At 41.2% G+C, this 27,250-nt stretch overlaps 1 protein-coding gene across 1 annotated transcript in view; it reads left to right on the top strand.

Moving 5' to 3' along the window:
* Nucleotides 1–22,883: 22,883 nt before the first annotated feature.
* LOC308317807 (plasminogen-like) overlaps nt 22,884–27,250 on the top strand; it is a gene marked incomplete at its 3' end in the record, with an annotated part of 23,125 nt that continues 18,758 nt past the window's right edge. The window contains exon 1 of the mRNA XM_080767084.1: nt 22,884–22,984. Within this exon, the coding sequence (XP_080623210.1) occupies nt 22,912–22,984 (73 nt within the window). The 5' untranslated portion in view covers nt 22,884–22,911. The remainder of the gene's footprint in view (nt 22,985–27,250) is intronic.

Consider the following 27,250-nt stretch of genomic DNA (forward strand, 5'->3'; position numbering starts at 1 on the left):
TAAAATCACACATGTTGACTCATACAGGGGAAAAACCCTTTACTTGTACAGTTTGTGGCAAAGGCTGTGTTCATAGTGGTCAGCTAAAACAACATTATGAGAACTCATACAGGGGAAAAGCCCTTTATTTGTACAGTTTGTGGCAAAGGGTGGAGTAGCACGGGCAATCTGAAAAGACACATGGGGACACATACCGGGGAAAAACCATTTACATGTCCAGTTTGTGGCAAAGGCTGTAGTCAAATGGTTAATCTGAAAAGCCTCATGCAGGAAGGAAACCAGTTTCCAAATGAACTATTTGCGTAATTGTACATTTGAAGATATGTACAAAGGAGAAGATTCCCATTTGAGAGTAACACATACTTTTTTAATAATCTGATTTGATATCACACAGATATCATTTATCAGATGATCATTTATTGTAATCCAGGATGACAATGCCAAGTCATAGATACTAAAGTAGACAAATCACATTATCTGACGATATCAGCATGGCTAAATAAACAATTGATACCTCTGTTGAATCTCATTATATGTGTGTAGAACCTTCTTTATGTATATGTATATATTTTAGCATCAGTGAGGCATTATGCAGGACTGAAGTACATGTCATCTTCATCATTATATCCCTTAATATGTTTGCAATAATGGTGCAATAAAGTGCTGGCAACTTGCTTGATTTGTGAAAGTCATTATTGTGTGTTATTTTTTGTGTGTTTGGACAAACATTTGTTCTATTTTTGTATATACAGGTTTCACAGCTGTGTTGTTAATGAGATCAAATTTAGGATTGAAAGACTATAGGGATCTACTCATGTACATTATGCATTTTTTTGTTTTGTCTTGAGGGGCGCTAGTCCCTCTTATGTCCAGCTTTCAGTGTATGTCCACAAACTTTGTCCTACACAAACATTACATTCCCATTGACAATGAATGGACAATATTACGTCATAATGTCTATTCTACGTCATGATGACATTTTAATAAATGGAAATTATGATTGAGATGATGTATGATGATGTACGATAAGAGTGCCACTCACTTCACATGGGTGTGATTGTTTTGTTATGTATCTGTAGTATATTGGAGCCCAGACTTTAACAATGTAATACACTAAAATATAGAATAAAGTGATAAGGCCACATAGACTATGTCTATGCAAGACAGAGCAAAAGGCACCCATGTTTAGCCAGGGTAACTTGAGTATGCACATCTGGGCTGCCTCAAATGGCATGCATGCAAGAAGATAGCATGAACCACTGCCCTTTAATTCCCCCTTGGAGAAGAGAACAAAGCCTGAAGTATATCTTTAGTATGTCCTATGGTTTAATCAAGTCATTAATACACATATAGTATATACCTGTACTTACATCCACAAACACAATGTTATATGCAATGACATGTATTTCACAGTGAGTAGAAGTTGTTGGTTAGGTGAATTATTAATAGTGACCTGCGGCAGAAGGCCTATACACTAGAGCAGGGGTGCCCAAAAGGTAGATTGCGATCTACCAGTAGAACACAAAGGCTGTGCAGGTAGATCACATTTCAATTAAATATATAAAAGACAATTCTTGGAATCTGACTTGATTGATTAACATCAAAAAGCACCTGTCAGCTCAAATCCACAATGCAACATTTTGTTTTCAACCTATTCCATTTCTCCCCCTCTATTTCCCATTCCAAGTGCATTTGTCTTATTATGTAATGCCAGCGCTGCTATTATAAAGCACCCTCAGGTACATATTTAAACTATTTTCAGTTGGGTAGATCTTGTTGAGCTGGTCATTTTGAAAGTAGCTCTCGTGGCAAAAAAGGTTGGGCACCCCTGCACTAGAGGGTCTATGGTGGCATTCTGTCCTGACCAGGGGAGGCAGGTCAGGGAGCCTGGGAATCCCACTGATGACCAACATCTGGTTAGGGTTTGAGACACACACACACATTCCTAAGAACACACACACACACACACACACACACACACACACACACATACATCTGACACGCACACTGGCAACCATACAAGCCTATACACATGCACGCACATGCATAGAAGTGACCCTAAGAGGAAGGGATGTATATGAGTGTGCATCTTGGTTTGGGACCCACTTTCAGGGAACCATCCTGACTGTCTGTCATGATTCGGCTGATCTGAATAAACCATATATGTATTGGAAACAAAGGGATGCTTGGACTTCGCTTTGTGCTTTGAAACCTGCTTGAATATATCCACCATTATCACAATAATAGACTACATATGTTCTTCAAATGTTTTTCTTGTTAAACAAAATGCAATAAGTATAGGTGTAACCTGGCAAATAGGGCACAGGACACAGACATATATTGGGTTCTTTATTTCCCAAGAAGTTGGTGTTGGTGTATCTTATTGGTATAAAGAATGCCACAGTTTGGCAAATATGGCATGCAAGCCTGTAACATAAAATAAATCTAAACAAAATACGGTAGTGGCACTATCTACATAAAACAAAGAGGAAAGATACCACAATGAAATGAGATATTCCATTTCAATGAAACAAACATAAAATGACATTAATTGTGAGTTAAACCTAAAACTCACCGGGAAGCACCCTATGATCCGACGGACCATTGCTCCGAAGGAGCATTGGTCCGAGGTGCGCTGGGGGTCGGGAGAGGGTGGGTGGTTAGGTTTAGGTGTCTGCCCCGGGGGAGGTTAGGGTTAGGGTGAGGGTTTGACGTAGGTTGTCGATCGGACCAATGGACCGTCGGCATATTGACGCGGACCCAAACTCACCACTGGTCTCCCAAGATTCACCCTTTTCTACTGAGAAACACATTACATTCACAACATTATAGTAACCTCTATAAAGAGATCAACCTTACAATTTACTTAATGTAGAATTAGAAATAGAAATACAAAGAAGCAGTACTTACAGTACCCTACAAAGACACAAAAACTCATATCAACCAAGTTGATAATAGCTAGTTCAGCTTTCACCTCTTGTTTACAATCTGCAACCATCAACAACATGTATTCTTAATCATCTGGAAATACACTCATACTATACTGCATCAATAATGTGTTTACATTTGTATCTGAAAATATACAATGCAAGTATTGCATTTTTACCAGCAAGATCTTCTCAAAGAATCCCCACAAATACAGGTTGCTTCTTATTATTCAAGACGTTCAAGACGTGTAACCCTTGACCCCCAGAACATGGCACTCTTAAAGTGACAGTGTCCCTGTTGGATTTACATAGAACTGCAGGTTGAAAAGACCCTCAGCTCTGAACTCGGTAGAATCTGCACCTGGCTCGCTGATAACAAACTATCCTTACACCTGGGAAAAACTGAATCCATTCTCTTCGGATCAAATAGTAATCTCAAAAAGGCAGATGGCTTCTTGGTTAGAGTTGGTGATGATATTATCACACGGAAGGATCAAATTACCTACCTAGGTTCCATCCTGGAGGCCAATCTTTCCGGTGATAAGATGGCCACCAACGTAATCAAAAAAGTCAATCAAAGAACAAGATTCCTCTACAGGATCTCCTCACTGGTCGACAAAAACACCTTGAAGACCTTAACAGGAGCCCTTGTACAAGGTTTCTTTGACTATGCATCCACCTCCTGGTACCACAGCACCTCAAAGGCCCTTAAAACAAGGCTCCAGACCTCCCAAAACAAACTGGTCAGGCTCCTACTTGGCCTCACCCCCCGAACCCACCTCACCCCTGCCCACTTTGACAGGCTGGGATGGCTTAGGGTCGACGACAGAGTACAGCATCTTGCAATGGGTCTGGTCCACAAGATTAGATACACCACCAAGATACCCATGTACCTGTCTAAATACTTCCTTAATGTAAACGAAGTCCACACCCACAACACCAGAGGGAGTGCAACAAACCATGTACAACCCAGATTCGGCACAAACAAGGGACTAAATTCTTTTCGCTCCTATGCGACCAAAATGTGGAACGCCCTACCAACAGTCATTAAGACATGTGAATCCCTTGGCTCCTTCAAAACTGCTCTCAAAGGGCACCTACGGATGGCTGCAATTCGAAACTGGCCTCTGTAAAAGCTGAATTTGTATCTGGATTGTACTATGTTTTTGTATGGACGTGGTGTTGGGTGCCTGCACATATGCACACATGGCATCAACGCATGGTGTTGTGTGCAGGCGCCCTACACTCTGTCTTTGTACTATGGATTGTACTATGTTTTTGTATGGACGTGGTGTTGGGTGCCTGCACATATGCACACATGGCATCAACGCATGGTGTTGTGTGCAGGCGCCCTACACTCTGTCTTTCGTTTTCTTTTCTTTTATCCCCCTGTTCCCCTCACTGTATATATACTTTTTTTCCCTTTTCGCTTCCTATATGATGAATTCCTGTTCTGTTCTTTAACTACATAGAAGTGTCTATTTGTTTGTCTCTAAATGTTTTGATGAATTGAACAATGTGGACCCTGTTGTAAACAAGTGTAAGGCTTAATTGGGTCGTCCACTCACAGTTAACAGTCTTTGTATTGAGTTTGTGCTTGAAATGTACTGTAATTCTGCAAACTGTTAATAAAGATTTCAATCAATCAATCAAAACTACAGGCATATATATGCCACTGGGCTACATTGGCATTAATATAAGCTTCTTAATCACGCTTTTGATCACGCTAAAAGAAAAAAAATCACACCTGTGTGAACTCCGTGTGGGGGTCCCCGGTGGGTCCCGGAAATTTCCAGACCCACAGGAATGCGCCCAGGTTACACTATTTTTGCAAAGTCTCTCTTTAAATTCAGAAAAAACACATCAATAAAGACACTATAAACGATCAAAGTAAAAAAAACTGTCTCTGGAATCTACCATATTATGTACTATGATAATGTAACAATGGAATCTACCATATTATGTACTATGATAATGTAACAATGGAATCTACCATATTATGTACTATGATAATGTAACAATGGAATCTACCATATTATGTACTATGATAATGTTACAATGGAATCTACCATATTATGTACTATGATAATGGAACAATGTAAACAACACACAGTGAACAGCTACACAAACCCAGCAGCTTGTCAGCACTACTACTACTGCACCATAATTTACTGCATATCAATGAACATCATAATATTTATATTGTGCTATTCTCTGCCAATTTTCTACCGATTGTTCTAATTCCAAATGGCCTATAATCCGTGAAGTGTACATTTTCATTGGGTGTATAATAATTTATTTATAAGAGAGGGAAGAAAAAAAGAAAAGTGAGTGAGTGCAACAATGTCGTCTCCAGCTGGAGAGGGAGGTGTGAACTGTGAAGATCTTTAGACGAGTGGGGGAGAAAGGGGGATGTCGGTCGATTTGGCCGAAATAGCCAGACCTAGTAGGTATATCTATGCCTAAGATCATATTTACAAAACGTTTCAAATGGGAAAAAAACAGAGATGATTTAAATCGAATATTTAGACAAAGTCATGCAAGGGGAACTTTCTCTGGACTTCATGGGCTAAGAAAATAAACTTTAAAATCTCAAAATCGGTCAGAACGGCTGGGACGTGTGTACGGCGCAGAGTAACCACAGTATACCGCTAATCAACTTACAAATTACATATACATACTGTATATCACTCATTCTTGAGATGACATACAAAAGTGGAAAAAACCTGTCCCACACATAAGAGCCTTATTTACGTTAAAAATAAATTAATTCATAAAAATAAAAGCACTTGCAAAGTTAAATGTAATACAGTTGAGTATTATTATGCCATTCATTTCATTATAATTGTTTTCATATGCCATCTGAATTAGTTAAAAGCAGGCACTGTACCCAAAAAGGCCTGTATTTAGCCTGTGCCCAGCAAGTGGTCACAATTTCAAATTGCCAAAAAAGTGTCACAATCAAATAAATATACATACTAAATTAAAGTAGATTGTCAACAACATAGCAAACAATATACACAGTTAATTTTAATTTATATTTTCCATTAAATATCTCATATCAAATGTGACGTCAACTCTGTCAGGTTTTTTAAAAGTCTTAAATTAATCAGAAAATATTGTCGACAGATTTAGCCTGAAGACTCCTTTTCCAAGTACTGTTTATATTTGTTGCAACAGTGGAGCACCTGGTCTGACAAGCATCCAATTGTTTGATATTTTAAACAAACAATGATATCAATCGTTGATATCAATGTGGTCACAGCTTTTACATGTCAACATTATTATGATCTTTGTTAAGAATTCCAAAATAATGTTTAGTATTTTAGTTTAGGGTTAGGTTTAGCTAACAACTGAAGAAAAAATAAAATGGCTACATTGTACTACAGAGGGTTAAGATGAAAACAAATGCCATTTTGTCAACTCCGTCAGACGTCAACTCCGCCAGGTTTTGTGTCTGACGGAGTTGACATGTATCTGACGGAGTTGACAAAAGTGTTCCTAAAACAATAAAATTAAAGTTTTTGAATAATGGGACGTATTCTAATTTGGCACACAGTTAGAGCATGCCTTAAGGAACATTTTTGGCTATAGGGCAATCACAGATTTGTCTCGTGGTGACCATGGCAGCCATTTTCCAAAATGGCCACCACCTGCTGTTATTTTACAATAACTCGAGTTCTACACCACCTAGGATCTTGATTCTGGTGACTAATCATACATTTTCAAGGATGTGGGATACATTGGTACTATTTAGATTTGTCCTGTGACCATGGCAGCCATTGTTTTTCAAAATGGCCGCCACATGCTGTTATTTTACAATAACTCAAGTTATATGAAGATCTAACGCTCGGCAGTTCGCTATGGGACGCGTCCAATCTTGGGCGTGGACAACAGAAGTACTTCTTTAAGATCAAGAGATGCTTTGTTCCAGCAGATTTCACTGTACAGCAGTATGAGCTTCACCACTTCTCAGACACCATTGTAACTGGTTATGAGGAATGTACTTACCTCAGAGCTATCAACACCAATGGAGACGTCCATTGCTCACTAATTATGGAGAAAGCCCGTGTCGCTCCTACCAAGATTACCACTATACCACGACTTGAGTTATCTGCTGCAGTTGTCTCAGCAAGGATCAGTGTTATGCTCAGGAATGAGCTCGAGATCGACAGTCTGACAGAATACTTTTGGACAGACTCGAAGGTTGTCCTTGGTTACATAAACAATGATGCAAGACGATTCCATGTATTTGTTGCCAACAGAATCCAAAGTCAAGAAGTCTCTTACAGATCCAAAGCAGTGGCACTTCATCCAATCTGAAATGAACCCTGCAGATCATGCATTCTATTAAGATCAAGAGATGCTTTGTTCCAGCAGATTTCACTGTACAGCAGTATGAGCTTCACCACTTCTCAGACGCCATTGTAACTGGTTATGAGGAATGTACTTACCTCAGAGCTATCAACACCAATGGAGACGTCCATTGCTCACTAGTTATGGGGAAAGCCCGTGTCGCTCCTACCAAGATAACCACTATACCACGACTTGAGTTATCTGCTGCAGTTGTCTCAGCAAGGATCAGTGTTATGCTCAGGAATGAGCTCGAGATCGACAGTCTGACAGAATACTTTTGGACAGACTCGAAGGTTGTCCTTGGTTACATAAACAATGATGCAAGACGATTCCATGTATTTGTTGCCAACAGAATCCAAAGTCAAGAAGTCTCTTACAGATCCAAAGCAGTGGCACTTCATCCAATCTGAAATGAACCCTGCAGATCATGCATCGAGAGGCTTAACTGCTGATCAGCTTATTGCTTCAGATTGGTTCACTGGCCCAGACTTCTTGTGGAAAAGAGAGCTGCCCAAAGGAGAAACCATGTTGGAAGAGATCACTGACGATCCGGAACTTCGCAAGGCCCAAGTATATAAGACAGAGGCAAAGGAAGTAAGGACATTGCTCGACCGGTTGAATAAGTTCTCTGATTGGAAAAGAGCTGTCAAAGCCATCGCCTGTCTGAAACGCCATGCTCGAAGAATCAAGGGTATCACACTCTCAGATGGAGCCACAAGTATCGAGCAACGGAAAGAAGCGGAACTGTTCATAATCAAGTTGGCACAAAGGGATGGATTCAGCACCGAAATCAAAGATGTTAATCAAGGCAAAGGGCTCAAGACAGAAGGAAACAAGTTGCACAAACTATCCCCATTTATTGATGAATATGGTGTTCTCAGGGTTGGAGGGCGGTTGACCAGGTCCTCTCTCCATCCTCATGTTAAACATCCTTTTATTCTACCCAAGAAAAGTCATATCTCTGCTTTACTTATCAAACATTATCATGAGAAGGTACAGCATCAAGGAAGAGGTATAACTATGAACGAATTAAGATCCAGTGGCATCTGGATCACTGGATGCAGCAATGCAGTTGCCTCTCACATCTACAGATGTACAAAATGCAGAAGGTACAGAAGAACCACTCAGGAACCAAAGATGGCAGATTTGCCAGAAGAAAGAATGGAAATGACCCCGCCCTTTACTTATTGTGGCATTGATTGCTTTGGCCCTTTCCATGTGAAAGAAGCGAGAAAGGAGCTAAAGAGATACGGTTTACTGTTCACATGTATGTGTTGTCGCGCCATACACATTGAAATGCTAGATGATCTTACCACTGACGCCTTTATTAAAGGGATTGTGACATTAAAAAAAAGGTTTTGGAATTGTTCTTATTTTTTTTAGGTTTTCTAAATGTTCAAAGTTCAGGTTTTTTGGGTGTAATTGAGGTCATAAAACCTAAAAGAAAAAAGAAAAAGAAAAATAAATGAAAATGAATGTCATAAAACCTTTAACGCTTTACGCACGTTCATTGCCATACGTGGTAATGTCAGACAGTTGAGATGTGATCAGGGCACCAATTTTGTTGGGGCAAAAAGAGAGTTCATGGAGGCAATGAAGGATTTGAATAAGGAACAGTTAACCCATTCTGACCTGAGATCAGATTCATACGAGGTTTCCACTGCGGGACACACATTGGTCTGATTAACCCATTCTGACCTGAGATCAGATTCTAAAAAAATGTCAGTCGTTCTTCGATTTTTCAAAAATAGCAGACCTACAAGCTCGTAGCGCGCCACTCGGTGGCGCGCTATGAGCTTGTAGATCTGCTATTTTTCAATAGCTAAAGCATAACATGATGCTAACACCAAAACGGGTTCCCGTTCAGAATGGGTTAAAAGAATACGGCTGTGAGTTCATCCTGAACTTTCCTTCTTCCAGTCACACGGGAGGCGTATGGGAGAGACAGATCCGAACCATCAGAAGTGTTCTAAACGGCCATTCTTGACAAATCACCCCAACGACTCGACTGTACTTCATTAAGGACCTTCTTATATGAAGTTATATGGCAATCGTAAACAGCAGACCACTAACGACAGAACACTTAAATGATCCGACCAGTCTCGAACCACTCACCCCTAATCATATACTCACCATGAAATCCAGTATCATCATGCCTCCTCCAGGTCAATTCATCAGTCAGGACGTATATCTACGCAAAAGATGGCGCCAAGTACAGTTCATGACTAATGAGTTTTGGATAAGATGGAAAAGGGAATATCTCCTCAATTTGCAACAAAGACACATATGGCAGAAGGACAAGAGAAACACTAAAATCAATGACATTGTCATCTTAAAGGAGGAGAACTCTCCCAGGAATCATTGGAAGGTGGCAAGAGTCACCGAAGTCTATCCTAGCCCTGACGGCACGGTCAGGAAGGTCAAACTTCTAATCGGAGATTCAACCTTGGATCAACAGGGAAAACGGAATAACAAACCAGTTTATCTGGACAGACCAGTACACAAGATTGTGGTACTAGTGGAAGCAGACTAAGGTCTAAATCAAAAATGCGTTATTCTGGAAAATCTAATTTCTGATTTTGGTGGGAGTTTGGCTGCCATATTTTCTATATTATCTATTTACTATGCATTATATTATCTATTTACTACGTTTCTATATTATCAATTTACTATGTACACTATCGTTATAATGACCAGGCTTCAAGAGTTCAAGTTCACTTATATGACGCCCATTTCCGTTACGTCAACATATAGGGCGTAGACTCACAGCCTCACAGAACAATCATGGCGTTTCCGCCTGTCAGACACTTTGGTGTGTGAGACGGAGCAGTCGCTTGTTAGCGTGCGGAGCGTGTCACAATGAAAGGTTCGTTTTGTTATTTTGGTGTCATGTCATTCAGTTATTTGTCAACATTTGAGTTCCTCATTGCAAAACATTACAAGGTTTATTGATCGTTTTTGTTTATTATGTTTCTTTGCAGTCCTGGTTATTATGATGCAGTTGTATGGTTCCCTTCCTCATGCCCTTTGAGCTATGGGCAGCCAGTGAGGTAAATTGCGTTTGTTTTGAGCATTTGTTTGTTACGCTATGATTTATTTCGTTATGTGTTTAATTTGGTACTCATGTTAATCATGGTTTATTCTTTGTGTTTTCGTCAGTTTGACGTAGGCTTTGGGCCATCCACATCGGCATTAAATAAAGCCTCCAGTATCCAGAAACACTGTCTCGTTCATCGTTCATTTCATGGTCAAAGGGTGTGACAATGACAGAGAAATGTATCGGTATTATTTTGCATTCTTGTCCGTCACAGATGCCAAGTATATTAATGTCCGTTGTAAACTTTGCTTGTGCAAAGAAAAAAAACACTTTATCTAAACGTGTTGAAGCATCTTTTTAAAGACGCACGAGAAACACAGAGACCCCGGAGTCAGCACTGTTTAATGCAATGTATTTGTGTGTTTAATATACATTTTTTTTGTTGAATTACTCATGACAAAGTTGTAAAAGTCAACAGTATGTAATATCCATAAAATAAGCAAGCATCACGCTAGCAGACAATACACTTAGTTCTGTCTTTCAATCATTTTATTATTGTTATTATAATAATATTTTCACAATCTGATACACAGATACGCCTTCTACTTTCTGCTTGCTTATGTTATGGATAAATAACAAATAAATTGCATTAAACAGTGCTGCCGGTGGGTCTTTGCACAACCGCTCTGGCATTGGAAAAACAAACTTTGAGGTCCAATGTTAGGCTGCCTCCAATCTGAGAACCCATCGGCAAATAAAGGAATAGCAGCGAATTGGACGTGAGTCAACAGTCTGTCTTAATTGAGAGGCTTCCTCAAAAAGGTCAGAGACTGTTGCTTTAATTTATTGTTTGTTATTTGTGTATTATATAGGCCTACTGTCCGTTTTGAGATGCTGCAGCCGTGTGTGTGCAGTTCAGATTGTTGATGTTGAATCCCACGTGGAATAATTATGCAGCATAAAAGGCTGATGAGAGACTGTTGACTATTTTTGTTTCATATCCTGCAATTATTCAGTTTGTTGCTGATCTGAGACTTTCTTATTCCAATGAGTTGGATTCAGTTGTAAAAGGAGGCTGGCTAAACAGATTGTGTTCTTTTTGCGGGTGGAAGAGGCCCGGTTGGAAAGTAATATAAAGTAATATGTACAGTATTACTCTTGACTCCAAGTAATAAGTAACGTACTATTATTACTTTTTCTAAGGAGTAATGAGTAAAGCAAAGATATTACTCTCCTAAGTAGTATTGCCCAACACTGTGTATATAAATGCACCATTTACCATTTTATATGGAGTACACGGTTGTCTAGGAACATGTTTGTAGTTTTATATGGAGTATACGGTTGTCTAGGAACATGTTTGTAGTTTTATATGGAGTATACGGTTGTCTAGGAACATGTTTGTAGACGGCTGATGCCGTACCCTAGGCTAGGGGGTACGATCATAATCATAGATAGCAGAGAAAGGATTCATGTAGAAACGCTTTCAGCTGCACTTAATATTGATTGATTGATTGATTGATTTATTAACAGTTTTCGGAATTACAGCACAGTTCAAGTACAACTCAATACAAAAACTGTTAACTGTGAGTGGACGACACCATAAAGCATCACACTTGTTTACAATAGGGCCCACCATTTTCAATTAATCAAAAGATCCAATTAATTCCCCCAATAATATAATCCAGTGGTTTCTTTACAGGACTGTGGCTAAGGCTGTTGTAAATGTGTTATTCCACCAGAGGGCACCAATGCTCCGTGGGAGAGAAGCTCAAACAAACACAAGCTCTCCATTTCTATATCAAACATGTAAATGTCGCTGACACTTGGTTCCTTTAACGTCTATTCTTTTCTTTAGTTTGAAGTTTGTTGTTTTCTTTGATTATTTTGGCTTGCCGTTATTTTGAAACTTCCTGTCTTTTAGGCCTACTTTTACTTTGACACCTCCTGTTACCTACACATATAATAGCTGAAGCCTGTTACCTTCACTCACCACACACAGCCAGAGTGACACAGGGAGAGGGCATGTTTGAAGCAGCAGAGCCACATGGTATATGAGATTGTTTGCAACTTCATGTTTACCCATTTTGATAATGTTGAGATGTTTGTATACCTTCAGTGGACTGAACCGTTCTATATTATTCACAGTGTCCGTCCCAGCATGGTCGTCTGACAGAGTGCCTGCTTGCTGTGACTGTTTGTATGAAGCTCAAGGTGGCCTTTCCAGCCCAGAGCACCCTCCATTAAGACCTTTCCAGCCCAGATCACCCTCCATTAAGACCTTTCCAGCCCAGATCACCCTCCATTAAGACCTTTCCAGCCCAGATCACCCTCCATTAAGACCTTTCCAGCCCAGAGCACCCTCCATTAAGACCTTTCCAGCCCAGAGCACCCTCCATTAAGACCTTTCCAGCCCAGAGCACCCTCCATAAAAACCTTTCCAGCCCAGAGCACCCTCCATTAAGACCTTTCCAGCCCAGAGCACCCTCCATTAAGACCTTTCCAGCCCAGAGCACCCTCCATTAAGACCTTTCCAGCCCAGATCACCCTCCATTAAGACCTTTCCAGCCCAGATCACCCTCCATTAAGACCTTTCCAGCCCAGATCACCCTCCATTAAGACCTTTCCAGCCCAGATCACCCTCCATTAAGACCTTTCCAGCCCAGAGCACCCTCCATTAAGACCTTTCCAGCCCAGAGCACCCTCCATAAAAACCTTTCCAGCCCAGAGCACCCTCCATTAAGACCTTTCCAGCCCAGATCACCCTACATTAAGACCTTTCCAGCCCAGAGCACCCTCCATTAAGACCTTTCCAGCCCAGAGCACCCTCCATTAAGACCTTTCCAGCCCAGATCACCCTCCATTAAGACCTTTCCAGCCCAGAGCACTCTCCATTAAGACCTTTCCAGCCCAGAGCACCCTCCATAAAAACCTTTCCAGCCCAGATCACCCTCCATTAAGACCTTTCCAGCCCAGATCACCCTCCATTAAGACCTTTCCAGCCCAGAGCACCCTCCATTAAGACCTTTCCAGCCCAGAGCACCCTCCATAAAAACCTTTCCAGCCCAGAGCACCTTCCATAAAGACCTTTCCAGCCCAGAGCACCCTCCATTAAGACCTTTCCAGCCCAGAGCACCCTCCATAAAGACCTTTCCAGCCCAGAGCACCCTCCATAAAGACCTTTCCAGCCCAGAGCACCCTCCATAAAGACCTTTCCAGCCCAGATCACCCTCCATAAAGACCTTTCCAGCCCAGAGCACCCTCCATAAAGACCTTTCCAGCCCAGAGCACCCTCCATAAAGTGGAGCGAGGTACAGGCGTGTTTGTTTGTGTTTCCTTTGAGTTCTTTATGATTTGGGGCTTTAATAATTGTTGTATTTCTTTTAGCTTTGATTTGGTTTCTGGTAAATTTAGCTATTGTGCATTTATTTCTCTTTGGCATTTGTCTTACATTGAAATGAATTGAGTTATTCATCACTGCATTAATTTATTCATTTTATTGTTCATTGAATACTGAAGTTATTAATCTAATGCCCTGATTATTGATTCTATTGTTGAGGAAGTCACTCAGCCAATCACACGGAGGAAAGCACTGGGATGATGAAGTCACTCAGCCAATCACACGGAGGAAAGCACTGGGATGCATATACTGACCTATAGCCAGTGGTGGAAAAAGTACTCAATTGTTTTACTTAAGTAAAAAGTACCAATACTGCAATTTAAAACTACTTCGTTACTAGTAAAAGTACTGAATTGAAAATGTACGTTGACAATGTGCCATGTCACAAGTTCAAAATGTGTACAAAATCTATTGAAAAATAGCCGATCTACAAGCTCGCAACGCATTGTGAGCTTAGATAATTTCCCCCAAAAAATGTAGACCATTTTCAAATGGCCAAAGTGGTTAATGTATATCTGCAAAGAGATAAACATCTCCAAAGTAACTAAAGTTTTCAAATAATTGTTGAGTAAAAGTGCTCCGAAATGTAGTGGAGTAAAAGTACTGGGAATTGGAGATACTCAAGTAAAGTACAAATGCCTCAAAATTATACTTAACCCATTATGACCTGAGATCAGATTCATACGAGGTTTCCACTGGGACACACACTGGTCTGATGAACCCATTCTGACCTGAGATCAGATTATAAAAAATGTCAGTCGTTCTTCGATTTTTCAAAAATAGCAGACCTACAAGCTGAATGTTACACACTGAATGTTAAAAGTTCATGCTTTTTGGGTGCAATTGAGATTAGAAAACCTAAAAAAAATAAGAACAATCCCAAAACCTTTTTTTTTAATGTCACAATCCCTTTAACCCTAACCTTAAATAGAACCCGAACTCTAACCTCGGTCTTAACCGGCCACGTAAGTAAGCATAGAGCAAGGTTGTCAGTTATGGCGCAGTTTCACGTCGGCTTCACTAACTATATTTAGTCTTAGTTTTAGTCATCATAGCTTGGTTTTAATTTAGTTTCCATTCAGTTTTTGTCAGTGGAAAAAGGTAGTCGACGAAAACAACACTGATGCAGACCAACGCCACCTATACCTCGTAACCAAGGTCACCTACCTCGTAACCAAGGTCACCTATACCTCGTAACCAAGGTGACCTACCTCGTAACCAAGGTCACCTACCTCGTAACCAAGGTCACCTACCTCGTAACCAAGGTCACCTACCTGGTAACCAAGGTCACCTACCTCGTAACCAAGGTGACCTACCTCGTAACCAAGGTCACCTACCTCGTAACCGAGGTCACCTACCTCGTAACCAAGGTCACCTACCTCGAAACCAAGGTGACCTACCTCATAACCAAGGTCACCTACCTCGTAACCAAGCTCCCTCTGTGGCTCCTGTTGACCAGCGGCAGGTAGTCCATGACCGAGATGCAGACGAACGTCTTCGCACTATGGATGACTTCGTGTATGGCGTCCACGTCTCTGGTGCGACCTCTGGGGCAGAACAGGTCGGGGGAGGTCTGTAATGGAGAGACGTGTCACTCTTGTTAGGGGAGGTCTGTAATGGAGAGACGCGTCACTCTGTTAGGGGAGGTCTGTAATGGAGAGACGTGTCACTCTTGTTAGGGGAGGTCTGTAATGGAGAGATGTGTCACTCTTGTTAGGGGGGTCTGTAATGGAGAGACGTGTCACTCTTGTTAGGGGAGGTCTGTAACGGAGAGACGCGTCACTCAGTTAGGGGAGGTCTGTAATGGAGAGACGCATCACTCTGTCAGGGGAGGTCTGTAATGGAGAGATGCGTCACTCTGATAGGGGAGGTCTGTAATGGAGAGACGTGTCACTCTGTTAGGGGAGGTCTGTAACGGAGAGACGCGTCACTATAGGAGCATTAAAGAGAAGAGTTTAGGGGAGGTCTGTAATGGAGAGGCGCGTCAAAAACCGGGAGACACATTTGTGACAGGTGCCAGCACTTTGGTCCTCATCTCGCCAGAATGAAATGGTCGAAATGGTCGAAATAAAATCGTTTTTTTTTTTATGTGATTTTCTTTTTTTTCCCATATTAACACAGTTTGAATGTTGAAGAAGGTTTTTATTCCAACAGATTGTTCATTTGGGCAAATTAAACGTATACATTTATATGTCAAAGTAGGCTTGTTTTTTAACAATGTTTTGGGGCCAGAAGAAGCGCAGTTCTGAGATTTGCATGTTGTATTCGATTGGTCCTGGGATCTCTTTGTCCTCAGGTTTCACGCTCTGGTCACCGCCCATTAGCGTGCTTGTGTGTTTGTAAACACAGAATTATTCTACATGGCTATAGTATGGAGGAGCTTTTGGGTTATACTTTACAGGAAAATAAACAAAACCACGTAGCTACTCGCTCAAATACGCTTCCCAGCCTGGAGAATAGACTTCCACCATCACACAACAACAGGCTAAAAGCTAGCTAGCCTAGTTAGCTAGCTGTCTGTGTGTCGTGTGTTAACAGAGGGACATTGTCTTAACTGCTGAGATGTTGTCATAAGCATCTAAACACATGTTTTCACTCCTAAAATGTATAAAACTAATAATACATGTGAAACGTTGCCCGTTAGTGCTAGTATTGCTTCATAGCCATGGAAGAGTGTTGCGTTGCTGCTTGTTCCTCCTCCACCCGCGGCGCAAAGAGCCAAGATCACTCGTCTTTTCTTTAAATCATAACTCGCTCATTTTTTGCTCACCTTGTATCAAGGATACGGATCGTGTATGTATTGTGTATGGAAATCAGCGCATACAGTGGGTGGGCTTTAGACCGGATGTAAGCCTTGCACACTAAATAGAAACCAGGCATGTGAACGGATCTGTTTATTAAGAATAGCAAATCTACAAGCACACAAAGCATCATAGCCTGATGCGTCGGTTTTATTTATTTAAAATACTGGGTCAATTGTCTGACTTTGATTGCTTAAAGTAGACCTGCATAAAATGGTGTAGCCTACTGCAGCTATTTACAACCAGGTAGTGTATAAGTGAAATTGAACACTTAAATTAGTATTTAATACTTGAATACTTATACTTAGTATTTAATACTTAGTACTTTCAAAAGGGTTTATTGGGGCACCTTACAAATTGCATTGTTTGTTCTACTGGCTTAAACATGTCAGTGTTTCTAGTGTTGCACTGTTGACAGCTAAAACGTTCTAAGGTGGTCATTGTGGGTGGAGTTAAGTACCTATTGTCCCTCCCATTGTCACACCCACTTCTGTCCAGCTCTAAGGTGTTAAAAATGTTGTGAATATTGAAAGGGACATTTCTCAGCTTTGGGTGAAAGGCCCCAATCATTTTAAAATGTATTTGATATGAGCACCACTGTGTAGTATTTGATATGAGCACCACTGTGTAGTATTTGATATGAGCACCACTGTGTAGTATTTGATATGAGCACCACTGTGTAGTATTTGATATGAGCACCACTGTGTAGTATTTGATATGAGCACCACTGTGTAGTATTTGATATGAGCACCACTGTGTAGTATTTGATATGAACACCTCTGTGTAGTATTTGATATGAGTACCTCTGTGTAGTATTTGATATGAGCACCTAAGTGTAGTAATTGATATGAGCACCTCTGTGTAGTATTTGAAATGAGCACCTCTGTGTAGTATTTTATATGAGCACCACTGTGTAGTATTTGATATGAGCACCACTGTGTAGTATTTGATATGAGCACCACTGTGTAGTATTTGATATGAGCACCACTGTGTAGTATTTGATATGAGCACCACTGTGTAGTATTTGATATGAGCACCACTGTGTAGTATTTGATATGAGCACCACTGTGTAGTATTTGATATGAGCACCACTGTGTAGTATTTGATATGACTCATATGAGCACCACTGTGTAGTATTTGATATGAGCACCACTGTGTAGTATTTCATATGAACACCTCTGTGTAGTATTTGATATGAGTACCTCTGTGTAGTATTTGATATGAGCACCTAAGTGTAGTATTTGATATGAGCACCTCTGTGTAGTATTTGAAATGAGCACCTCTGTGTAGTATTTGATATGAGCACCACTGTGTAGTATTTGATATGAGCACCACTGTGTAGTATTTGATATGAGCACCACTGTGTAGTATTTGATATGAGCACCACTGTGTAGTATTTGATATGAGCACCACTGTGTAGTATTTGATATGAGCACCTCTGTGTAGTATTTGATATGAGCACCACTGTGTCGTATTTGCCCCAGAAGTGGTGCGTTTTCTATGAAACTGAAGCATCTTTGAAGAGATCTTTTTAAATGGTGGTTCCGTGGCTCAAATGGGCCTCGATATGAAAAATGTTGAAAACCACTGATCTAGACTATAAAATATGTCAATCAATCAAACAATGAGTCTAATCTAGAGTGCTGATTTCATCACGGCTCACACAGTAGGTCATGAGAGTGTGTGTGTGTGTGTGTGTGTGTGTGTGTGTGTGTGTGTGTGTGTGTGTGTGTGTGTGGTGTCACCTGCACCTTTGACCCCGTCCTTGTGCTGGAGGGGATATACATCCTTGTGGTGGACTAGACTGGACTCCTAATGCAGTCAGTCTCTCTCTCTGCTCTCCCAGGTTGACGTGCGGACAGGCTGATTGACAGGCTGATTGACAGGCTGGTTGACAGGCTGATTGACAGGCTGTGCAGAGATGCGTGTGTTAACAGCGTTGGCTCTTCTCTTCACATCATGGCTGCTCTCCCTGAACTCACTGAAGGCTGAAGGTAAGGAATAAAGAACTACTCACATGTTTAATGACGTTCATTTTCATTTATTTGTATTTTTATTTGAGGTTTCATGACCTCAATGACACCCAAAAAACCCCCCTGAACTTTGAACATTCAATGGATTTTCTGTGGCCAAGGAGTTATTTCTGTGTCTGTGAAGCCTCTTGAGCTGCAATGAAAAAAGGCAAAACAGTGAAAACAGTGACATCTACTGGCAAAATCCCATATTGACATATATGGGATTTGCTGACTGTGACATCACAGTCAGCAGGAAAATCAGAGCACTTGTCGGAGCCAGAAAGCCCCAGACCACAGAAAATCTACTGAGGGCGGGAACCCCTTTTGGTGTTAGCATTATGTCATGCTTTAGCTATTTAAAAATAGCAGATCTACAAGCTCATAGCGCTACGAGCTTGTGGGTCTGCTATTTTTGAAAAATCGAAGAACCACTGACATAGAAACACAGCTTTTTCAGAAAACTGTCAGGATGTAGAAGACATTTTTAGAATCTGATCTCAGGTCAGAATGGGTTAATAATTAAACTGTCAGGATGTAGAAGACATTTTTAGAATCTGATCTCAGGTCAGAATGGGTTAAAAGTTCAGGTTTTATGGGTGCAACTGAGCTCAGAAAACGGTCATATGTAGATGAGCAAGTCGGCTCTCGTCCTATACACACATTACATTAAATTCCCATCCACAATGAATGGAGAATGTGCGTCATATATGTGTCAAGAGCGCCCCTCACTTCACACAGGTGTGATTTGTTTTAGAAAGAATCCAAATCTACAAAGTATAACTACTAATAAATGTAGTGCAGTAAAAGTACAATATTTAGATCTGAGATGCAGTGGAGTAGAAGTAAAAGTATTGGAAATTGAAAATGCTCAAGTAAAACAAACACCTTAAAATTGTACTTAAACAAAGTACTTAAGTAAATGTACTTTACACCACTGTGAAGAAATAATTATTTCATTACTATTTAATTTGAGTTTTTTTCGCTCTTTGTTCTGAAACGCCAGTGTCCTGTTTTAGAATGATGTCATGATGTGTTAAGGGTAGAGGCCTATTTGAAAATAGGTCACCATGTGTCACAATGTGAGGCCTTGTGAGCATTGTAGATCAGCTTTTTCAAAAGATTGCATTTTGAAAACTTGAAACGGGACATTTCTGCAATCAAAGCTTATCTACAATGCTCACAAGGCCTCACATTGTGACACATGGTGACCTATTTTCAAATAAGCCTCTACCCTTTTTTTACAACTACATACTCTATATCTAGTTGTAATTTGAAATTTGTAATTTGTAAATCTGTGCCTGGTCTGCTGGGACAGATTACACAGATGACAATTTATCTTACGTCATCACTGAGAGCTAGTCATACATATACACACCATGTACTCTGGTCCCAGCTCTCAACGATGACGTAATGTGTAATCTGGTCCCAGCAAACCAGGCACAGATTTGCATACGGGTCAGTGACGTGACACCCCAAAAAAAGTGTTTTTTAAAAACCTTTAAATAACAGGAATATAAATGATTTACTTTTGTTCTACTCACTCTCATCTTTATGGAAACATATTTTGTTTTTAGATATTTTATTGGAATCAGAGTTTATTCAGCATTTTGTTGTACTTGTGCCTAAAATCGTCATATGGTGTGACATGACAATAATTGTTTATAAAATGAAAATGGAGTACACCTTTCTTAAGTTGCTCACTTTATCAAAGTCCTTTATCATAACTAACCTGTAATCCACTATAGTTTTGTGAAAATGTATTAAATCTGTATATTATTTCCGTAATCAACACTCAATGTGAGGCCCATGTTATCGGTCTTTCAATATATTTTGTATTTATTGTGACAAAACTTTCTCTAAAATTACACAAATATTTGTGACTCTTCCTTAGACTATTTGCTATGTAATCCATGAACATTAATGGTTTCATCATTAATAAAGGTATGATTTTTTTCACTATTTGGAACGTCACACCAAATTATTTAGTGTCACACCGTATGATCATATCTTCATTTTTCAAAGCAAACTGTGTTTTAACCTACTTATTAGTGAGTACTGAACTTTACAGATTGATTTAACAATTACTCAGGAAACAGCAACAGGAAAATTGCTTTAACATTGAATAACATGGCAATGACTGAATAAAATGAAATTAAACACAATTTATTGTGGATAGTTGCAGATTTTAGGTGAAAATGTTTAAAACAAATGTTTAAATGGACAAAAGAAGCATGGGACTTTGTTATTTATTGTTATATCTGTAGGAAAATACAGTTTGTACCATATGGTGTGACAAAAAACTCATATGGCGTGACAGGAAAACAGTCACACCATTATGATAAAGTGTCACACCATATTACGTTTTCTGCACTTAACATAACATTGAGGCTACTAGCTACACGTTAGCATGCTAACACCATGCTAGCTATAACAAAGCAACATAGATTTACATGTAATTATGACCAAAAAATCTAATACCTTTAGCTTTTTTAATGAAAAAGGTGTCACACCCACAGACACTTGGAAGAGTCGCATTGGTCAGCGTTCCAACAAGATCGTATTTCATGAAAAGGTTAATATGATAATTCACCACAGACACCTGTCATGCTATTGTAATGCAAGTGCTGAACAGCCTTACTGAAGAAGTACCTCTCTATCCCAATGGGTGTCCAAACAATTGCCTGTTGAAATGTCCCAAAATGGTGTCACACAATATGATTTTGGTTTGGGGGACAAAATCTTTTTGATCAGAAATGACTGAAAACATTATGCTTGGACTTTGAAAAGATTAGGCTCACAAATAGACATCTATATTATATTTATGGAATTTTTAAAATAATTTTAGCATTTTTTTCCTTAGTTTTATTTAAGTTCCTACTTTGAGAAACAAGGCCGGGACAGTCGCACCATATGATTTTTGCTGTGTTTGGTTGAAAATTCTGAAGAAATGAGGAATGAAATGTTTTAATCTTGAGTATGTTCACATGGAGCATAATGTCCTGCACAATATTCAGAAGGTTTTTGACAAATATATGTTTTATTTATACATGAGTGACACTGAGGACAGCCAGGGACACCATGTCACGTATACACAAAAAAACGGTTGAAAAAGACGGCTGTCACTTTTTGGCACAAAGTTACCGTGTGGGGGTCCCTCTACTGCACTGTACTGTCACTGTACTGTACTGGCACACCCGAAATCACCATATATACAGTTAAAATGTGCATGTGTGTTTGTGTGTGTGTTAGGTTGCGCACAGGTGGTGAAAAACAACCCTGCTATTTCCGTGCTCAGACCCTGCAGGCACCCAGCCACACACACAGCTCTGTAAGGGAGTGGTTGCACCACTCAACAAAAACAAATACACAAAACTATCATAATTTTGTCTTGTTGTTCTACCATAGCACAACGTTGGTTCAACTTTGACCTCTCTGTCACATGATGGAACTTTGTTTGTGCTGCTTCTGGCGTACTGATACTGGTCTGTCTGTCTGTCTGTCTGTCTGTCTGTCTGCCTGCCTGCCTGCCTGCCTGCCTGCCTGCCCGCCCGCCCGCCCGCCCGCCTGCCTGCCTGCACAGCAGTCAAGGTACAGCATGAAGACAAACAAACAAACATAATCAATACTGGCCCAAAATATAATCTTTTACACACACACACACACACACACACACACACACACACACACACACACACACATCCTCGTAGCAGTGTTTGTTTTGACCTGAAGCTCCATTTGAGCCTCAACCAGCGGTCCGGGGACCACCAGGGGTCCTTGAGGGGGTTCCAGGTGGTCCCCATGCAACTAAATGATGAAGAATAACCAGAAGGACTCTTTGGAGCGAACAAATAGACCTGTACGGGTCCATTTGGACTTACATTATTGTTAAACATCTGCATTACTTAATTTACAAGAAGTCTACACAATTAGAGAATGCAGAATAATCACATTGTCCAGTTCTCTCCTATGGTAACACATGGAATTGTGGACAAAATCTTATCCAACGAACACAAAACATTCTTTAGTCTTGGGTCTGAGAGGCTAAATGTCATCAAATGGTGGTTCCGTGGCTCAGATGGGCCTCGATATGAAAAATGTTGAAAACCACTGATCTAGACTATAAAATATGTCAAACAATGAGTCTAATCTAGAGTGCTGATTTCATCACGGCTCACACAGTACTAGGTCATGAGACAGTGTGTGTGTGTGTGTGTGTGTGTGTGTGTGGTGTCACCTGCACCTTTGACCCCGTCCTTGTGCTGGAGGGGATATATATCCTTGTGGTAGACTAGACTGGACTCCTAATGCAGTCAGTCTCTCTCTCTCTCTGCTCTCCCAGGTTGACGTGCGGACAGGCTGATTGACAGGCTGTGCAGAGATGCGTGTGTTAACAGCGTTGGCTCTTCTCTTCACATCATGGCTGCTCTCCCTGAACTCACTGAAGGCTGAAGGTAAGGAATAAAGAACTACTCACATGTTTAATGACGTTCATTGTCATTTATTTTTATTTTTATTTGAGGTTTCATGACCTCAATGACACCCCAAAAAAAAACCTGAACTTTGAACATTCAGTGGACTTTCTGTGGCCAAGGAGTTCTTTCTGTGTCTGTGAAGCCTCTTGAGCTGCAATGAAAATAGGCAAAACAGTGAAAACAGTGACATCTACTGGCAAAATCCCATATTGACATATATGGGATTTGCTGACTGACATCACAGTCAGCAGGAAAATCAGAGCACTTGTCGGAGCCAGAAAGCCCCAGACCACAGAAAATATACTGAGGGCGGGAACCCCTTTTGGTGTTAGCATTATGTCATGCTTTAGCTATTTAAAAATAGCAGATCTACAAGCTCATAGCGCTACGAGCTTGTAGGTCTGCTATTTTTGAAAAATCGAAGAACGACTGACATAGAAACACAGCTTTTTCAGAAAACTGTCAGGATGTAGAAGACATTTTTAGAATCTGATCTCAGGTCAGAATGGGTTAAAAGTTCAGGTTTTATGGGGGCAACTGAGCTCAGAAAACCGTCATATGTAGACGAGCAAGTCGGCTCTCGTCCTGTCTGTTGTCGTCCTGACTCCTGTTTGTTTGATTGATTGATTGAGATATTTATTAACAGTTTGCAGAATTACAGTAGGCTACATTTCAAGCACAAACTCAATACAAAGACTGTTAACTGTGAGTGGACAACCCAATTAAGCATTACACTTGTTTACAACAGGGTCCACCATGTTCAATTCATCAAAACATTTAGAGACGTACAAATAGACACTTCTATATAGTTAAAGAACAGAACAGGAATTCATCATAAAGGAAGCAAAAAGGGAAAATAAAAATATACAGTGAGGGGAAAAAGGGGGGGATTCAGATTTTACGGGGGCCAGTTTCGAATTGCAGCCTGTGTCATACATGGTAGCTATATTAGCCCAATGTTGCTGTTGGTCTATAAAACCAACTGATCATTTCACTTGAATAATGTTGATAAAACCGCATCGGAGAAACTTTTGGATCTGTGTGTGTGTGTGTGTGTGTGTGTGTGTGTGTGTGTGTGCGCGTGCGTGTGCATACGTGCGTGCGCGCGGAGAGAGACGCAGAGAGAGAGAGAGAGAGTCCTGTGTGTGTGTGTCGATTTAAAACAAAGAAAAGACTCCTGTAGTCAGTGGTGTCAACATGGTGATTTTATTTACCACGGAACGTGTCGTGCACGTGCGCACATGCACGCGTGCATGTGCACATCGCATCGCGGCATGCACACAGAACAGCTGCATAGCATTATTGAGTGGTGCACAGTGTTGTTTTTGGCAGCAAATTTCTATTTTAGTTTAGTCATATAGTCTTTGGACTGAAACTTCATTTAGTTTTAGTCACATTTTAGTCACCTGGAATGTCTTAGTGCTAGTGTCTAGTTTTAGTCGACTAAATGTCATAAGATTTTAGTCGACTAAATCTACAGTTGATTTAGTCGACTAAAATGTATTTTGGCGGGTCTTGATGCCGTCTTAATGAGTGTTTTTACACTTGCTGAAAATAGCTGATCTACAATGGTGTCCACACACCCACACACACTCACCCTTGCTTGCTTATGGCAGTCCATCGTAGTCGATGATGACTTCATATCTCCCGGGGGTAAGGGGGGGTTTTCAGCGTCTGGTGCGCTCATGCGCCCACATGTGGCGGTTAAGACCAATAGCTGATCCGCACACTTTTCCACACGTGGGGCAGTGGTAGGACAGTCCCTGCAGCGCGCTCATGCCGCTGCCTGCGCTTCTCTGCGCGTCTCAAGGATGTCTTCTCCTCCAAGCGGGAGACACCTGAGTTGCAGGAGGAGTGCCAAGCGTCCCGGTCTTCTGCTATCCTTTCCAGGTTTGAGGGTGGAATGTTGCAGCTCTTTAGTAGCACCTTTATGTGGTCCTTGTTACGCTTCTGTTGGCCTCCTGCAGACCTCTGGCCGGATTGAAGCTGGCTGTAAAGGACCTGTCGAGGAAGACGAGCTGCAGGCATGCGTATCACATGGCCTAACCAGCGGAGCTGTCTGCGTGTCAGCAGCACCTCCATGCTGGATGAGTTGGTGCGTTCGTGTATTTCTGTGTAGGTCATGTGGTGCTCCCATGTGATACCCAGGATCCTTCTCAGACAGCGGATGTGGAAAGCCTCCAGGGATCTTATATGCCGTCTGTATGGTGTCCAAGCTTCAGAGCCATACAGTAGTGTGGACACACATACTGCCTGGTGCACTGCTGCCTTGGTTGAGGCCTTCAGGTTTTTGTTGGTGAAGACCCGTGATCTTAGGCGACCAAACGCGGCGGAGGCTAAATTGATGCGCGATTGAATGTCTGCGTCAACGTTGCAACTGTCTGCGAGGATGCTGCTAAGGTACTTGAAGTGTGGTACCGTTTCCAGAGGGGTGTTGTCTATGTGAAAGACCGGTGTGGGAGTGTGTGTGGGGCTTGGTTGGTGGACTATTTGTGTCTTTTTGATGTTGATTTGCAGACCAACAGCTCTGTAGGTGGCAGCTACCACATTGAGGGCATGCTGAAGGGACTCGGGGGAGTGTGCAATCAATGTGCAGTCATCTGCATACTGGAGTTCGCCGATTTGGAGGGCAGTAGTTTTGGTGAATGCCTGGAGGCGCCGGATGTTAAATAGGTTGCCATCCAGGCGGAAACTAATGCCTACTCCATCCGTGTTCCTCAGGCGTTTGTGTGAGATGAGTGTAACTGCTGTGAGGTAAATATTGAAGATAACCGGGGCTAGGACGCATCCTTGCTTCACTCCTATGTTGACATCGAAGGGGTCGGACTGTTGTCCACCTATTCGAACCCTGGCTTGCATGCCATCATGAAACTGCTGGAGGATGGAGAGGAATTTAGATGGGACCCCAAACCGGCTAAGTATGGCCCAGAGTAGGTTTCTGTCTACTGTATCGAAAGCCTTCGATAGATCGATGAAAGCCATGCCTGGAAACAAAAACCATGTCTGTGGCGCTACGATCCCTCCGGAATCCACATTGAGTCTCTGGTAGGATGTTCTCAGAGATGTGTGTAGCCAGGCGGGAAAACATGATCCTTGTAAGGACTTTGCCTGCAACTGACAGGAGTGAGACACCTCTGCTGTTGTCGCACGAGGCTTTATCACCCTTCTTTTTGTATATGGTGATAATGGTGGCATCTTTCCAGTCTTGAGGGACAGATTGAGTTGTCCAGATGGCAGAGATGAGTTGGTGTAGCCAGCGTTTGAGGAGGTAGCCTCCACTCTTGTATACTTCAGCAGGGATGGAGTCTGAACCAGCGCTTTTATTGTTTTTTAGACACTTGATTGCAATTTACAATTTACAATTTAGGCATTTAGCAGACGCTCTTAATCCAGAGCGACTTACATTAAGCAAGAACAAAAAAGCATGGGAATACATCACATAAAAACATTTATCATGAAACATGCGTAAACTAAGAAAGTAACAGTGGAATATCTATAATGAAACTATACATATAAGCTATACATCTATACTACTATGATATACATTATGTACTATGACGTGCTATGACTACATACAATGCACTTATGCTGTTTACATAACATGCTATAAGTCTGTATCAAATGCTATCTAAGTCTACAGAATTGCCTTCCAGACTTCATGAAATTGAGGGATTTCATCAAGTAGGGGAACAGGGGGGAAGCTGGGGAGTTCGTCCAGGATGGTCGGGTTTGTGGGGTTACTCTGGTTGAGTAGGGTGCTGAAGTGTTCTGCCCATCATTCTATTATTTGTTGTTGGTCCTTTATGAGTGTGGTACCATCTGCAGATCTCACTGGTGTAACGTTTCTTCTCTGAGGGCCATAGATGGTTTTGATGGCGTCGTAGAAGCCATGGGTGTTGTTGGTATCTGCGAGCGATTGAATTTCTTCCGCTTTCTTGACCCACCATTCGTTTTCCATCTGCCGTAGAGCTCTTTGTGTTTCTGCTTTGATGGTGGATAGTTGTTTTCTAAGGGCTGCTGATTGAGGGTTGGCTAGAGCGGTGGTATGTGCCTTGCGCTTTTCCTTGAGTAGGTCATGGATGCCAGGTGCATTTTTGTCAAACCAGTCTTTGTGACGTTTTTTGGTGAATCCTATGGATTATTCGGCAGCACGGTAGATGGATGTGCACAGTGTGTTCCAGGCATCATTTGTGTCCTCGATGGCAGGGTTTTCTGGGACGTTGTACAGCTCAGCTGCAAGTCGGC

This window comes from Protomyctophum bolini (assembly GCF_963924005.1).
Source record: "Protomyctophum bolini genome assembly, chromosome: 6".
Classification (NCBI taxonomy): domain Eukaryota; kingdom Metazoa; phylum Chordata; class Actinopteri; order Myctophiformes; family Myctophidae; genus Protomyctophum; species Protomyctophum bolini.